General features: G+C 36.1%; 3 protein-coding genes and 1 pseudogene across 9 annotated transcripts in view; all 4 read right to left on the bottom strand.

The window, feature by feature from the left end:
• Positions 1 to 177: 177 nt before the first annotated feature.
• Positions 178 to 4,997, bottom strand: LOC306854967 (CASP8 and FADD-like apoptosis regulator). 3 transcript variants are annotated; one of them, XM_079393313.1, is made up of 11 exons: positions 4,931 to 4,997; positions 4,100 to 4,173; positions 3,503 to 4,009; positions 2,975 to 3,080; positions 2,721 to 2,856; positions 2,229 to 2,275; positions 2,047 to 2,110; positions 1,888 to 1,937; positions 1,685 to 1,763; positions 1,017 to 1,533; positions 178 to 313 (listed from the first exon to the last, which is right to left on the bottom strand). In XM_079393313.1, the coding sequence occupies exons 3-11, from the start codon at positions 3,841 to 3,843 to the stop codon at positions 187 to 189; spliced, it is 1,467 nt and encodes a 488-aa protein (XP_079249439.1). In that variant the 5' UTR covers positions 3,844 to 4,009; positions 4,100 to 4,173; positions 4,931 to 4,997; the 3' UTR covers positions 178 to 186. The 3 variants fall into 3 exon arrangements, with proteins under 3 accessions (XP_079249439.1, XP_079249440.1, XP_079249441.1); XM_079393314.1 differs by having other exon boundaries at positions 3,503 to 3,820; XM_079393315.1 differs by having other exon boundaries at positions 3,503 to 3,707.
• A 2,404-nt stretch (positions 4,998 to 7,401) lies between these two features.
• tmem169a (transmembrane protein 169a) lies at positions 7,402 to 10,699 on the bottom strand. The gene is made up of 3 exons (XM_079394207.1): positions 10,513 to 10,699; positions 10,016 to 10,336; positions 7,402 to 8,907 (listed from the first exon to the last, which is right to left on the bottom strand). Exons 2-3 carry the CDS (start codon positions 10,251 to 10,253, stop codon positions 8,273 to 8,275), a joined length of 873 nt encoding a protein of 290 aa, XP_079250333.1. The 5' UTR covers positions 10,254 to 10,336; positions 10,513 to 10,699; the 3' UTR covers positions 7,402 to 8,272.
• A 2,507-nt stretch (positions 10,700 to 13,206) lies between these two features.
• On the bottom strand, positions 13,207 to 16,392 carry LOC306854771 (peroxisomal trans-2-enoyl-CoA reductase-like; annotated as a pseudogene). The gene is made up of 6 exons: positions 16,338 to 16,392; positions 14,754 to 14,884; positions 14,507 to 14,638; positions 13,845 to 13,926; positions 13,643 to 13,739; positions 13,207 to 13,284 (listed from the first exon to the last, which is right to left on the bottom strand). The product of its transcript is annotated as a peroxisomal trans-2-enoyl-CoA reductase-like (transcript).
• Positions 15,478 to 17,045, bottom strand: part of map4k3a (mitogen-activated protein kinase kinase kinase kinase 3a) — a 73,658-nt gene continuing 72,090 nt past the window's right edge. For all 4 annotated transcript variants that reach the window (XM_079392922.1, XM_079392924.1, XM_079392923.1 and 1 more), the window contains one exon: positions 15,478 to 16,929. In XM_079392922.1, coding sequence (XP_079249048.1) covers positions 16,842 to 16,929 — 88 coding nt within the window. In that variant the 3' untranslated portion in view covers positions 15,478 to 16,841. The remainder of the gene's footprint in view (positions 16,930 to 17,045) is intronic.

Below are 17,045 nucleotides of genomic sequence, written 5' to 3'. Positions count from 1 at the left end.
ACATTAATATAAATAATAAGATACAACACAATGATATTTTATCAGAAATTATGGCAATATTCAGCTATGCTCTTATTATTCATCCTCTATATGAACACAATGATTCCATTAAAAAAAAAACAAGTATGGACGAGAGACAAAAAAAAAAAAAAAAAGTAGTTTGTGTTGTGATGCACACATTAAGTGTTACAAGTAAAGTTTCTTGCGTAATGTGTGAGAGAGTTGAAGGTGGTACTCATTCTCAGGATTTAGTTGATTGTGACTAAACACATTTCTGTTCACCTCTGCCATGATGTCCAATAAAAGCATCTTTCTGCAAATACAAAAAAGCAAACATACATAAATATGGTTATTTTAATTACAGACTTTTATTATCTGAGAAGCCTTAACTGAAAAAGCTGAAAACGATTTAGCACATACACTTTTTACAGCTAGTTAAGCGTTAAATGTCAGGTCACAAGCAACAATAAATTAAAGTCAAAATTCTCAACTTCGCTATATATTCCGTTTTCCGTATCGCACTGTATTGCTCCTGTGCGACATCTAGTGGTTGAAAAATTGTATATAGCACCTTTAACATGCACTAAGAATGAATACATCTATAGCATTTATTAATCTTAGTTAAATTTCAACATTTACTAATATGTTTGCATTTAATTTGTGTGTATATACATATATATGTGTGTGTGTGTGTGTGTGTGTGAGTGAGTGTATTTAGCATTAGTTAATGCACTGTGAACTGATGAACAACTGTATTTTTATTAACAAACAATAATCAGATTGCTAAACGTTGTAAAAACATATCGCTCACTGTTAGTTCATGCTAATGAATACCTAAATGCTAACAAATAAGACCTTTAAAGTGTTGTAAAAAGTCAATGTTCTGCCTTTTTTTTTTATGTGAAAAAAAAAAAATACTACTGCAAGATTATGTATTGTTCATAAAGTTGCATGATTTAAAATATTTGCATTGACCACTTTTTTAAATTAAGCACTTTCTATCATAAACTGTGTACCTCTGACATCCCTCCAGAAAGGTAGAATTTAATGCGCGCAGGTAAACCGACTGGTGGCCAGACCCTTCCAGTAGCTTTGCCTCTGCTCTGCACACGCTCCAAAGGACATCTGCCGACACTGGGATAGTCCTTGCATTCGCACATAGCCTCCTAAAATAGTGGCATGCTGGCGCATCTGTCTCAAGGTATTCATCGTCCATTGAGGGTGTATTTGGGACTTCTGTGGTCCTGTAGATCTGGGTAAAGAAGAGTTTGGGTTTACCACATAGAGAGGGACACTGGGTTGGGTTGAAAAGCTGCCTGAGATCCTCCAGCCTGATGCCAAGGTTGCTAGAGTCCGTAGTCAACAGATGAGTGTCCGTTCCCCTGCTGATGATGCAGCAGACAAAGCGATTGACCCCCTGAAGGATCCTGTTACGGGTCAGGTCTTCCAAGACCTTCTGGGTTTCTTTTAGACCCAAGAGAGAGTGAAAAATGACCTTGAAACCCAGACACTGGAATGTCCGATTCATCATCTCTGAAAGGACAGAACGTAGATATTTAGATGCAGATGTTTTATGCAAAACAAATAACATCATTGTGTGTCAAAACAACCATGTTTGTTATTTAACTCTTAATACACATGCTATATGACACTTTCATTTTGATATATTATGACACACACTTACCTCCATCAAAGCCAACACAGTCAATAATCACACACAGACCCCTCTGCTCAGGATTCATTTCATACTGCTCCATCAAAGCCTAGCAGACATACAGACAGTGGGAGGAGCGTCTTATAACCTACTCATAAATAAAATAACCATCAGAAAAGACGATAGACTTCGCCATGATTACTATTTACAGTATTAAGATGCTATTTTCTTGCCTGTTGATGTGTCCCTGTTTCAGGTACTGAAAGCTTCAAATTTTGAAACTCTAGAAAAAGACCACATGCAAGTCTTTAATGTTATTTAGAGGTAGACAATATATATATATATATATATATATATATATATATGTATATATATCAAACGCAAAAACTCACCTTGAGAAAAGCATAGTGTTTGTTTCACTTGTTGAACAGAAGGTTGACGTTGCACAGGGGTGAACTAAAATGAAGGAATAGAGATAATAATTAGTAAAAATGTACCCATCATGCAACATACTGTATCTACTGTATCTATCTATTCAATACAGAAATTTGTTTCCTTAAAATGCATGTCTTACCTTAAAGGATTTCTGAACTTTAGGGACTGCACACGGTACATTCTGACCTAAAAATGGTTATAAATTAATTTTCTAGATTTAATTATGTATTATTAATTATTTACTAATTATTTGATTTAAATATTTTCCATTCAAGCTTCTTAACTGGTGCCGTGAACAAAAGCATATAAAAATGTCAACCATGGGTGCACCAACTTTGCAAACTTTTGTTTCAGCGACTTCTCACATCAAAAACACTATTTTAAACCGTCTGCAAAATTACAAAGTTAAAAACACTCAGCCAGCCAAACTTTGTGACAGTAAGACATGTTTGTTTTGGAATCAAGCATTGCACTACATATACTGATGTACGTAACGGAACTGCAGAATGAATTTATACATAATCAAAGGCTGCACCCAGTCTTTGCGTAAAATGTATCTCCGGTGTAATTCCCCTACTGACAAGCAATTCGAGCAACAACCAAAAGAAAAGTGATCTCAGAAATGACTGACCTCTATTCTTATAGGCCTGAATCCTTTTGACAAGGTCCATTCTTTTAATGTTTCTAAAACACTGTTCAAGCAGCTCTAGCTTATCACATGATACTTCATTTAACTTCTCCAACTCCACCACCACATCTAGAAAGCTCTATGAGAAAATCAAATGAAATGAAACAAACATGAAATAAACATGCACGTTACATAAAACCCAACAGAAACAGATACACATATTCTTAAGGTTTAACATGCAGTGTCCCTTGTCTTACAGTAGCTCTAGCCAGTCTTTCTTTGGGCAGGGTACTGCTCAGGAGAAATATGAGAGATTGTAACTCCTTATTCTCCAGGTTTTCGCTCACATCTGCCATTAGAACCCTATATAAAAGAGATCAATTCAAAATACACAGAGTTGTGTGAGTGAAAATAACATTCATGGGTATTTCTGCTTGGGTTTTTCCACAAGAGAGTGTTCTAATAACCCCAAAAACATAAATGTCAGACTCTAAAATAAGGCTTTTCGTTACCATAAATCAGGGGTGTCAAACTCAATTCCTGGAGGGCCACAGCCCTGCAGAGTTTAGCTCCAACCCTAATTTAACACACCTGATCCAGCTAATCACGTCCTTCAGGCTTATTTGAAAAATACATGGTTTGTGTGTAGAAGCAAGGTTGGAGCAAAACTCTGCAGGGCTGCGGCCCTCCAGGAACTGAGTTTGACACCCCTGCCATAAGTATTAGTTTCCCCACATGGGTTGTTTTTCTCATTCAAGAAGGACATTTCTTAGACACTGAATTACCTGTAATCTGAGAGGACAGCTCCCTTCTTCAGAATTCCTTCTACCTGTTGTCTGTTGGTACCAAAAACTCTCTTGAGGATATCAAAGCGCTTCATTCGGAACATGAGCTCCATCAGCAGGGCATCACCAGCCTGAGCTTGTGCCTGTTTGGCAAATGCCAACAAAGCTCCTCTCAAATCTTCCACACAGATGTTGCTGAACAAATCTGTACAAAGGTACAGTAGGGTTTTACACTCCTCTTTTTCAAGAGATGCCGTCACATTGTTGACCGTGTTAGAAAATCCATCCGCCATTTCACTGTATGCTCCTGTATAGATGCTGTAGGTTATAGTTTGGGTCATTTTAAAAAGTGGGAGTGTGGAATTTTGTGCATTTTAAAAATCTATTGGAATTTTTTTTTTTTTTAGTTATTATTGAATGAAAATTGCATTTATCATGATAGAAAAATCCACTGTAGCCTCATTCATCACATTCTTGTAGAAATCAATAACCACTTTGGATTTACACCTGTAAAGGACAAAGCACACACACAACAAAGTTTTTTCTCTCTCACACAATCGGTGTGAACCAATGGAGGACAACAAGAGCCAGATATACCTTCAACGTCCTTAATTTAGAGAGCCAAACGTTTTGGTGGTGTTGCCTGCAGACAGGTTTATCTCCTGCTGACACTAAATGAAAAAGGATGAGAAAAAATGTGGCAGATAAAGATAATGCGATTTCATAACCAAACGATGCCTTTGATAGATAGCAACCTGGACAAAGAAATACATAGTGCAAAAAAAATAAAATATATTTTTTTGCATTTTGGACAAAATTCACGACATTTGCGTACAGATTCTTGGAATTTATATTAGTATTTCAAAAGCGAAACAAGTCTTAAAGAATTCAAGGGGAATCCCGAGAAGGACTCGGTCGCTTTGTTCACCTTGAATGAATGAATGATGCATTTATATAGCGCATTTATTGTGTATTGCCGTACACCCAAAGCGCTTTACAATCATGTGGGGGGGATGTTTCTATCGTGCATTACAATATGATTCAGATTCTTCTTAGACCTTTTCAAAGGATAAGGTTCAAAACAGCTCGAGCGACTCGTTTACACTGAAAAGGTTCAACCGATTCGATTCGGTAAAAAGATCCGCCTCAAAAGAATGATTCGAACAAAAGGACGTCTTGATTAAACGACACGTGTCCATTTAGCGTTAGTGAAGTGCGCATAGTTAAAAGCCAACAATCTGTAACCACAGATACAATAAGATATTCTGATTTTAAAACAACTAGATTAAAAAATTTTTTACTGTGCAACTACGTATTTTATGGAAATGGTATGAAAAGCTAATATTGTAACAAACATTAAGTTAAACTATTACAATGTTATTAAAATATACGATTACAACAGAAAGCAAGATATGACATAAGAATTACCTTTGGCGCCGTGTGGCTTCATCTCCGACGGACATTGAAAAAGCAGAAACGAAACTAGCTGAACGAGTCACACAAACAAACCACACCTCAAAGGGGGATTCTCTAGGGTAGGGTCAGATAGCACTCGGGCTTACTCAGTCTAAAGAATAGTTACTTCATTACACTTCATTGGGGTGATTATGTTACAAACCGGTTGAATTAAGGAGGGACAGCTTGTTTAACTATACCACTGATAGCACAAACGAAATATTCTTTATTATAAATGGTTGAAAATAAAAAAAAACACCAATGCATACTTGTGAAAGCAAAACATTATGACAGTTCATGCTGTAAAAACAGTTTGTGCTTTGAAACCATGTTTACAGATAAACAGGAGACACTATTTCATGTCATTCAAGTGTTGTGTAACAGTTGTAAGGCTGGCCTAACTGCAGGTCAAGATATGAGCAGGAGATGAGTGCTGGAAAAGTCCCAAAAGATAAACAAAAAGCAATAATCTCTTGTGCAACAGACTAAAACTTGCTCATTGCAGATACAATACAATTTGAGCTTTTAATAACTACATAAATGCAATATTTCAGATATAATAATACAACCCTTTTTGTCCTTTGTGAACATATTCCAAATGATTCAGATCAGATGCATAGATCTCTGCTAAGATATTTGGTCATTTAGAGGGTTCTCACAATTTTTGCAATAAGTTGATTCAGACCACATTTTTAATGAATAATGAATAATTCCTGTGTCTCAAAAGAATGATTCTCATAAATTAGGAGCATTTTTTTTTAAATGAAGGAAATCTTCATTGCAAGAAAAGTGTATAGCCTATTCATTACAGAAGTATTTTTTTATTATTAATTCTTATGAAAACCAAAGTCCTGGTTTTTCCTGGCCAGGACTCTATAACTCTATAGTCTTTGGGAAAACACAATTTTAGCATTTCAGTTACCATGGGAAGCCTGTATTTAGTAAAGTTACAATACAACAGTATGCCTAGATAAACAACAGATAAAGTTGTAAATGATGATGGTATATAAAGAGGAGACGAGTGCTATAATTCATATCTCAGAGCTTCTCAGAGCTGAACTATCTATTGGATTTGAGTTTTTGAGGTGCAATATGAGAACCAGACACCACCCCATCTGAAAGAGATGTATTGTCCAATAATCTGTGAATTTCCTCATAAAAGGTTTTTGAAATGTAAGATGATCTTCTGGGATAACTGAGCCATTATCCTTAATGTGTGTAAAACAGTCTGTGGTTTTTAATGGCTGACATCCTTGTTGAACACTATTATAGCACCATTGTTGTTACACCTGTGGAAATACAAAGCACCGCACTGTTTCAAACACTAACACGACAATTCAGTGATTTGGGACATATCCATACTCGGATATGAACAGAATATAAAAAAAAGAAAAGTATACAGTGTAAAATCACAAAGTGTAACAGCTCATTTACCTATTTAGAGTGCAAAATGTTGCTGTTTCTTAGTGGCTGATTCAAGTGAAAGTATTGGTCAGACTAAGAGAGGAAACATTATCTGCTTATCAAGTATCATCAAAGAACGTGTGTAAATGTGTGTAAAGCAGGACACAGGTAAATATGTAGCATACTTCTGATTACACAGAGAGTACATGATAAACGCTGTAAAGATGAAAGGCATTAAAAATGTTTATCTAATGAGTTTCAGTCTCAGATTCTTTATGGTCACTGCTATAAATAAAAACATTTCATCATTTTATGCTACTCTTCTGCATAGAGGAATCTGATGCTTTGAAGCATAAAGTTGCCTTTAATCACCATATCAGAGCTGACTGATTTAAGATTACTGATAAGTCCTACAAGATATATATCTGGTATAAAGGTAGTCCAAGCAAGTAAGGAGAATATCTGCCATACCTCACTGTTCTGAATAAAATCTGGAAGCACGACACTTCAGACCAAATTGAATTTGAGTGCTCTGAATATAAACCATTACTGCAGGCTGACCATAGTGATTCAGATTAAGGCTGCAGTTCTAATCACATTTACACAGTTGTTGTTTTTAAACATATCAGAAAACCTCTTTAGTGAATTATTTAAAAATTAGCTTTTGGATATCATCATGAGTAACTGCATCAACAACATTAGTGTTTTTTCATTCATTTGTATAGCATAGATTAAAATCCATTATTTCCTATGAATGCATGGGATATGGAAAGAAAATGTGCTAAATTCTCAGAGTAACTTGGCCCTATATTTCAGTTTTTGTACAATTTTACAATAAATAGCCAAAATGCAAAGTGTTTCTGACTAATTAATGGATGATTCCCTATCAATGTGTACAAATCAATAAAACTGTGCAAAATAAAAGCTCACCCAAAAATGAAAATTTTGTCATCAATTATTCACCCTCATGTCGTTCCAAAACTTACTTTCTTCGGTAGAACATATTTATATATATATATATATATATTTTTTTTTTTTTTGGTTCATATCAAAGTTGATAGGAAACAAAATGGTTTAGTTACCAACATTTTTCAAAATGTTTGGAACAACATAAGGGTGAGTAAATCCTGTCAGAATTGTTATTTTTGAGTGAATTATCCCTTAAAGAGTTAGTTCACCCAAAAATGAAAATTCTGTCAAATTACTCATCCTCATGTTGTTCCAAACCCGCAAGACCTTCATTCATCTTCGGGATGCAAATTACGATATTTTTGATCAAATCTGAGTGAGAGCTCTGACCCTTTTATAGACAGCAATGCAACTGCAATGTTCCCAGGTCCAGAAACATACAAGGACATCGTTAAAATAGTCCACGTGACATCAGTCGTTCAACTGTAATTTTACAAAGCTACGAGAATACTTTTTACGCACAAAGAAAACAATAATAACATAATTTATTCAACAATTCTTCTCCCCGAGTTACCCGCTTCTGCCATTTTGGAGAATACCCCAGAACGTAATCAGCGTGGTTTACGTTCAGCATGCACCCGCTGTCTATTGAGCGTAAACAACGCTGAAAAAATATCTTAATTTGTGTTCCGAAGATGAACGAAGGTCTGACGGGTTTGGAACGACATGAGGGTGAGTAATTAATGACATTTTTCATTTTTGGGTGAACTAACCCTTTAATGTGAATGCTCAGGCTTGGAAACAAGTTAAATGCTGTCAAAAATCATTTTGACTCATTTTTATGTTGAAAAGAAAAATCTTAAAACTTCAAGTTGACTGAAAAGTCTGGAGACATATTCTGTCCAAGTCAAAATGATCTTCTTCAGCATGCCACTGACAGAACTTAACTTGCATTATCCAAGAATATTCCTTAAATTAAAAAGTTATTCCATCTTTTCAAGTTCACAAAGTAGAAGTGTGCTCAACATCTTCCATCCTCTTCCCCTGGAGGGTCCCGGACAGAGTGTCAGAGTCCAGCAGCTCAACTACATTATATGGGGCACAGTCCTCCAGCCCCAGCTTACCACACATCCACCCACAGAAGCCCTTCTCCAGGTCCCTCACCGCCAACCACCATTCTCCAAAAACCCAGGACAGCTGGGTCACGGCGGTGTACACCCCCATACAGACACACAACGTCATGATCAGCACCGGATAAAACAGAATGAGCAAGGGACACACCGTGATCTTGTGCAGAAAGCTGCGTTCCTCATTGTAAACCAGGAAGACATTGTACCAGGTGAGCGTCCCGTAGTAAAACGATGTGATGAAGGAGAGAAGGAAGATAAATGGGGAGCAGGAAAGGCTCCAGAGGAGAACATGAGGGCCCTGACTGACCCCCAGCGCACAGGGATTTTGCTTGGCTTCCACGACCCCGTCACACTCTGCATCTAGACGCTCTTTGGAGCGTGCCATGTCTCTCAGCTCTTTGTCTGTAAGCGTCATATAGATGTCTACCATTTGGCCTTTCCGCTTTCCCCGTGTGATGGTGCCAGTCAGGGTCACAAAACGGCTGTCAGGAGGGATATCCTCTTCTTCTGTGAATGGCAGATAAATATTGAGAAGGATATTGCATGAACAACAAATTATTATAAATAAATCTGTCAGTTATATGGGAAAGGAAATGCAATATACATTGGAATGTGTACAGTCCTTGCCAGCAGACACAAAAAACTGCTTTGAATTCATTAATTACTAACTACTTATTTCTAAAACTAATACTGTACTATATTTCATTAATATTTATTAAATAAAACATATTAAACATTTACTAACAAAAATTGCAAATATCAACTGCTTATAATAATTTTTTTTAACAATGAAGTGCTATTGTTTAAAATTTTGGGATTGGTATGATTTTTATTTAGGCCTATTATTTAAAACTTGTATATTATGCTCACCATTAATTTGATCAAAAATGCAATAAAACAGTAATTTTGGGAAATATTATAATTTAATATAACTTTTATATTTTAATATTTATTAATTTGATGGCAAAGCAGAATTTTTATGACCGTTCAGAAATCATTCTAATATATTGATTTGGTGCTTAAGAAACATTTATTATCAACGTGTTGAATAAAACTGCTGGGCTGCTTAATATTTGTACGGAAACTGTGATACACTTTTTTTCAGGATTCTTTGATGAATAGAAAGTTTAAATGAACAGCATTAATTTAAAATAGAAATCTTTTGTAACATTTGAAATGTATTATACCCTTGCTGATAAATGTTTTACTTTCTTTCAATAAAATAAAATAAAACACAAATAATTACTAGTACATAAAAATGTACTAATGTTTCTATTTTTCAAGACACCTTTACTAGGACTAGAAATTTACTAATATATCATTGCCTGATATAGCAAGAAAAATCAATCGACCAGAAGACTGTAAAACAATATCTAGATAGCTGACATAAAACGATCAACAAGGATAAAACATAAAAGATCATATCATATCATATTTAATATGACGACAATTGCTCATGGTCTCAATCTGGTGTGTTCTGGATAGAAAGCACACGTGGTACGGAGCTGGTGTCATCATCTGTTTTAACCCATTACAGTAAACAAACAAAAGATGAATTTCACTGCACTTGAACAAATACCACAATACAGTTCACCCCCAGATATTATATTTTCACCTTCGTCAAGTGGAGGACTAAAGGCTCCATCCACATCCGCCGAGGTTCCCTCCCCAGCATCCTCAACCTCCAGGTCTGAGCGGTAGATGATTTCTTTCTTTTTCTTTTTCTTCTTCCTCCTGGTGGTGGTTCCCTCTTCCTCTGCTGACCTCTCAAGCGTGTTCACTGGGGTCTCCTCTGTCTCAATCGATCCCTCCAGCTCCATACCAGTGAGGTCTCCAGATGCCCCTTCTCTCATGACTATGAACCCTGCGAGACTGATGTCTGTTTACAGCTGGACACACCTGCTTGGTGTCAATCACCCTTTTAAGATGTTTCCTTCTAAAAGAAGAGAGAGAAAAAATAAAATCACAACTGCCTGTTATATATGTTACTTTGTTTTGCATTGCATTGCAACACATCGCATATTAGGAGCTGGCACGGTCTCAAGTCACACCCCACGCTTACTATCTGCTGTTGATTTAAACAATACTGATGTGAGAATGCACAGTCCTTACCTCGAATAAATTCCCAAGCTAATGCATGCAGCAGAGGTCGCTTGCGTATTTAGTTTATCCTTTGCAAGCGCTCACCACGTGTAACTTTCCGGCGCTGGGTTTATTTTTTCGGACAGTACCACACCGAGGACAACGCATCCCCCCTCGGGCCGCTAATGCCATTGTTTGGCCAATCTCAGCGCTCAGTGCGCATGCTCGCGTTATGTGGCGTTCTGCCTAGCAACCGGTGCTCTGCAGGAGCTTCAATTTTTAAACGAGTTCTGAATAAGATGCCAGAAAAAAACAAGAAAAACATTCATCATTTATTCCCCCTTGCCACTGAACTACAACATGATAATAATAATAATTTTAATAAAAGTATGATTTTACAGAAGCAAAAAGAACCACACTGCCATGTTTGAAAATCACTCATTCATAATTTCACCATTGGTAAATAATTAACAGGTATTTCCTGTGTATTAAATGTAATTAATCTGACATGGGGTAATAGTGGAACTGAGTAACAGGGGCCCAATGGCGCTATATGCTGGTGTGATGCCCACAAGGCTATCGCCGCTGACCTACCATTTTATAGGCATATTAATTCCCAAAAAAGTTGTTACAACAGAATTTTTTTTTTAAACAATACATTACATGTTTGTAATCTCATGGTGACAGCTGATATTTTTGTTTTTAGAAATCTTACAATTACAAATGTTATATTCACAATATCGTACTATTACACATATTTACACTGCTTATTAGAGTTCAGTTGTGCAATTATAATGAAATTCATTGAGCATCATTCAAAGGCCACAGTCAAGATGTGTTAAAAAATTCCTAGCAAAAAAACATTTGTGGTCCACCCACACTGTGATGAAGAGCAGCTGTTTGACAGTCTAGACTTGTTTTGTTATGATTCACAGCTTGGATTTGGTCATGTCCATGGTTTCTCTCAATATGTCTGTATTTTCTCCCTCTGGGGCTGGAGGCCAGGCTGTGTGATCTGATTAAAGAGACAAAGTGAAACAGAAACATACTCAAATAGTAATTTCGAAACAATAATAGCACAGTAAAGACAAAATTGCTCTGTTGACTGTGGAGTCAAGACATTTACAAATATGATTAAAAGATGAATATGAGACAAAACTACAGAATGTCACATTTTATTATTGGGTGATTCAACATATAGATGTTTTACCAAATAAAAAGAACAGTACTTTTAGAGTTTCATCCCTCTATCTGATGTGAAATGTGTCTGTAAAATCAGCAACAGCTTCCAGAAAGCTGGGGTGATGCTCTGACAATTTACTGTCCTCAGGAGACTTTGACACAGAATTACAGATGCTACACAGCAAGATGCAAACCTCTGACCAGCACCAAAAATAGAAAGGCAAGAGTAGAGTTTGCAAAAAAGCACAAAGGTGAACCAGAAGAGTTTTGGAACTGTGTTTATGGACCAATGAGACAAAGATGAACCTTTATCTAAGTGATGGGAAAGCAAAAATGTGGAGAAAAAAAGGGAACTACAAATGATCCCAAGCATACAGCCTCATCTGTAAAGCATGGTGGAGGTGGCGTCGTGGCATGGGCATGCATGGCTGCCTCTGGAACAGGCCCTCTCAACTTTACTGATGACATAATGTATGATGACAGTATCAGAATGAATTTGGAAGGGTACAAAACCATCTTGCCTACCAATATTCAAGAAAATGCCACCAGATTCATTGGGAAGTGCTTCATATTGCATCAGGACAATGACCCAAAACACCCTGCCAGTTCAGTCAAGGAATTTATAAGGGTAAAGAAATGGAAAGTCTTAGATCGCCCAAGTCAATCTCCAGATTTAAATCTGATTGAACATGAATTTCACCAGCTGGAGAGGAGAGTAAAGGCAGAAACTCCCCAAAACAAGCAACAATTGGAATTGACTGCATTAAAGGATGAGAAAAGTCTTTCAAAGGATGAGACCAAGAGTCTGGTGATGTCTATGGGTCACAGACTCACTGGTGTGATTGTGCACAAGGGATCTGAAACTAAATAATAGCTTTTAATCTTTTATATCTGCCTTATGTTCAACTGTCCCAATACTTATGCTCACATCAATGAGTGGGATGAACTCTAAAAGTGCTGTTCTTTTTATTTGGTAAAACATATGTGTGTTGAAACGGCTAATAATAAAATGTGACATTCTGTAGTTTTGTTTTATATTCATCTTTTAATCATATTTGCAAATGTCTTGACTCCACAGTCAACAGAGCAATTTTGTCTTTACTGCTCCAATACTTATGGAGGGCACTGTATATATATAGCATACATATAGCCAGAGCTGGGTAGTAATTGATTACATGTAATCTGGATTACGTAATCAGATTCCAAAAATGAAGTACTTGTAATAAAATTAAATTACATTTTAAAATACTTGTAATTAGAGTAGTTATTTGATTACATATTATTAACACGATAGCAATATTGATCCTCTTTAATTCCACTATTTTATCTTTTAAATGTTCCTTTCTGAAATAGCCTACTGCTTATATACACTCAGAAAGTCTTCCAGTTTTGTGGACATTCTCACAAAGACCAGTCATTAGTCAGGATACAAAAATCATTTCAGATTTAAGAAGTGTTTCAACATTGCATCAACCTACTGAGTGATAATTCAAATACAAAATGTGTTCATCGTTATTTATTTAATCATGTGTTACTATGGCTTTAGAAGGCATTTGTTTTCAAACACATTAAACTGCACAAATTCATGTTTTCCATTGCAGTTTTGGAGATGATAGTTCCCTGCATTCAATAAACACAAAACAAATGCACATGCACTGTTTATGTGGTATAAGACCAAGTGGAAGTTTACACTGAAATTATAGTTGAATTAAAATTGCATTACAGATAATAAACACATGCCTTTTTAGTAAAAACGTAATTGAGGCCATAATAATATGGACACATTTCGTGCAAGGCTATTTTTCCACATTTCATTTCCTTATATTTAAATTTTCATTTTATCCAAAGCAACGTGCAAATGAGGAACATACTGTAAATCAAACATGGATATATCAACCCCTTTTTTAAACGTCCCTGAGTAGGGAGCACTATCCAAATACAATGCATGCTTTTAAATGGTTTCCAAACTGGCACTAACCGGAGCCACAGAGTTGATCCGGACCCCACTGTCAGCCCACTCAATGGCCAGGCTCTTGGTCAGGTTGTTCACCGCTGCTCTGGCCGCTCCTGTGTTCCTGTCATAAAAACGTATTAAGAAATTAAAAAAGAGGATTTAACCAGTCAAACAATGTCAATTAATACACAATATTGTTATTATATTGTTTTACTGTCCAACTCACGCCATTCCAGGAAAACCCTTCCACATGTCTGCAATGATGTTCACAACTGCACCTCCATGATCTTTCATCCATGTATTGTATGCTATGAATTAAGACCAAAAATTGACTACGAGCAGCCTTTCAATTTGTAATGCAGAATTGTCAACATGTCAATTCAGAAATGTGACCCTGGACCACAAAACCAGTCATAAGTGTCATTTTTTTTAAAAAGCTGAATAAATAAGCTTTCCATTGATGTATGTTTTGTTAGGATCAGACAATATTTGGTCGAGATACAACTATTTGAAAATCTGGAATCTGAGGGTGCAAAAAAATCTAAATACTGAGAAAATCGCCTTTAAAGTTGTCCAAATTAAGTTCTTAGCAATGCATATACTGATCAAAAATTAAGTTTTGATATATTTACGGAACAAAATTCACTAAATTTCTTCATGGAACACAATCTTTACTTAATATCCTATTGATTTTTGGCATAAAAGAAAAATTGATCATTTTGACCCATACAATGTATTTTTGGCTATTACTACAAATATAGCGACTTAAGACTGGTTTTGTGGTCCAGGGTCACAAATAAAGCTTACAATTAACACATTACGATAAAACAAACAGAATATAGCTAAACTGTATGTGTTCTGCATTTCACATTGCCATTTATGCCGAACCTTCTTTGCAGCATAAGAACGTTCCGTTGAGGTTAGTGTCAATCACAGCTTTCCAGCCTTTTGCACTCATCAAGTTCACTGGTCTGGAAAACTGCCATGAAGCTTCAGAGTGGAGGCCATCAGGTTCTTCACCTGTTAAAAATGGGAGCTAAATAATCACACCACATTATAATCCAGACCAACAGTACACTGCTATTACCTATAAACAGAGATTTTCCAGCTGGAGAAACCCTTCCAAAATTAACATTTCTTCATTTCTGATGTTGCACTGTATAGGGGTCACTTTAGCCGGACTGGATGGGGGTATTTTATGCATCAGCTCTTCAGCTGCTGACTCCAGACGCTCAAGCTTCCTGGATGATATGACCACATTACAACCTACAACATAGATTTTTGTATAAATACTATTCATTGAGGGTTTTTTTTAAAGTTTTTTAAGTTTAAGTGGAAGATATTTATTTAATAGTTAAGGAAAAACTACGGAAGCCTGTTTTTGCTACTGAATAAAAACCAAAACAAGGTAATTGGACTTTTTAACTCACAATTCTGAGGTATAAACAGAAAAAGAAAAAATGGCAGAATTGCGAGTTTATATCTTTTATAAGATATAAAAGATATACTTTTTTCCCTCACACTTGTGAGTTTATATCTTGCAATTCTAAGAAAAAAAGCCAGAATTGTTATTACTAATACGTGATATGTAAAAATTTATATTTTATAAATTAGTGACTGATTGCTTTGTGTGTTGCTCAATATCTGGACTAAAGTTCACTGCAGTCCTGATCTAAAGACAAAGTCAAATCCATCTGTAAAACTTCCAGTAAATGCATACCTAATTGTTAGAGCTCAGAAGTAATAGCTTTTCCTATCCCAGTCCCGTCACGATTGCAACGTTAGAATTTTAATTTTGTTAGGAAAAAACTTCCATAAAACTAAGCTTACAATTATAAATAACAACACGCAAGACATCTCAGTATGTAAAACCATGTGATTTTATTTTTACAGTATGTACATAGACACAAAACGAAAATGAATTCCATAACCGTATTACCTTTTCAATCACGGACAAACAAACTAGAGAAATTAAGGTGTATTTTTTCTTTTCTTCTGATAGATCTTCCTTTACTTTTAACGACAGTTCCGAGAGTGATAAAGCCAGTCCATGTTGCTGAACATTCACAGCAATTGACAAATTCCAACATAATCTTCTAAATAGTGTGTACAGCACTCAAATTCATCCAAGTCATCCACATAACAAGCCTGTGAACTCAGTCTTACGCTGGTGATTTACGGGGCAATGTTTTGGCAGCAGTGTTTCTATTTGGATACTTCAGATTGTTTGTGGGCCCTGTGTCTCACCTGTTTGCCCGTTGATGGCAACATTGCTCAAAAAGTTGTCCTGTGTATCATAAGCCTTGCAGTCTGATTGATTTAAAACCATGTAAGGACATCAATGATTTATTGCTTATTAGGGTTATACATGTATACATGTTTACAAAAAAAAATATGTGTATATATCTATATATGTTATTATCGGCATGGTTTTAAACATACACTTACATCTAGTACACATCAACATTTTGATAACCTTGTGCAAATTGAGTGAGTGCATACCACAGAGTTAAAAACAATTACAAGGGCCACTGAATTAAAAGTTGCTCAATAAAAACACCATTTGGATTTATAAAAAAAAAAAGATTAGGTTGTACAATAAAATCAAACAAATAAAAACAGCAATGTTAAGAAGGCAAGTCTTGGATCAGCTTTGTGATTCTTAAACTATTGCATATAACAAGAACGATCGGGCCCTAGAGGTCATTTAAAGTAGTACCCAGCATCTCACAGTCCTTTACAACAGCCAATGCTGCCACAAACCTGTACAACATAAACGTGCTGATATCTACACAACCAATAAAAAGATTATGACTTAACAATACTATTGTCTGTATGTACATGAATTAAATACGTGTCTTCTAGCACTTGTGTGGTTAGCGTCAAATGTGAGCAGTGGCCAAAAACAAAACAAAACAAAGAGCATGTGTTTGTGTGTGTTTCAGGTAAAAAAATAAATTAAAATTGCTAGAAGCCAAACCAAAACAAGGCCTCGAAAACAGGTAAGGGTGAAAGTGCATACTGTAGTATATCATGTGGTTACGGCCCGTCTTTTCTCTACTCTGAGATCTTTATATCCATTCAAGTGTTCCTCTGTGCTCTCAGCGGTTCAACAACAGCATATCTGTGGTTCTTCTGAGACGTGGCCATCTCATCGGGCCACATGAAATGAAAGGCTCTTGGAACTTTGCATGTAGTGTTTTTGTCCCATGATGCATTGCGGTCAGTAGCTGTTTTCGTGGCCTGCAAGGATATAGAGATTGCTGTGTGCTGTGGGGTTGTCTGTTGGTCGGCTTTCCAAAACCACCACTCTATAAAGAACAACATAATATCAACTACATATGACCTGATGCCCTTTCTGCATACATATGACTTGCGTTATAAAATATGGATTGGCACACCAGTAATAAAGTGTATGATATTAATT

This window comes from Barbus barbus (genome assembly GCF_936440315.1).
Source record: "Barbus barbus genome assembly, chromosome: 35".
In the NCBI taxonomy this organism is placed as follows: Eukaryota; Metazoa; Chordata; class Actinopteri; order Cypriniformes; family Cyprinidae; genus Barbus; species Barbus barbus.
The sequence above is the reverse complement of the archived record's forward strand: the minus strand, read 5'-3'. Positions and strand labels throughout refer to the sequence as shown.

Coding starts and splice junctions, on each gene's coding strand:
- LOC306854967 (XM_079393313.1), bottom strand. CDS start 3,843: ATGACCCAAACTATAACCTACAGCATCTATACAGGAGCATACAGTGAA. Junction 2,857..2,974: donor AAAGACTGGCTAGAGCTACT/GTAAGACAAGGG, acceptor ATTTTCTCATAG/AGCTTTCTAGATGTGGTGGT. Junction 2,276..2,720: donor TCAGGCCTATAAGAATAGAG/GTCAGTCATTTC, acceptor AACCATTTTTAG/GTCAGAATGTACCGTGTGCA.
- tmem169a (XM_079394207.1), bottom strand. CDS start 10,253: ATGAGAGAAGGGGCATCTGGAGACCTCACTGGTATGGAGCTGGAGGGA. Junction 8,908..10,015: donor TAGTCCTCCACTTGACGAAG/GTGAAAATATAA, acceptor TGCCATTCACAG/AAGAAGAGGATATCCCTCCT.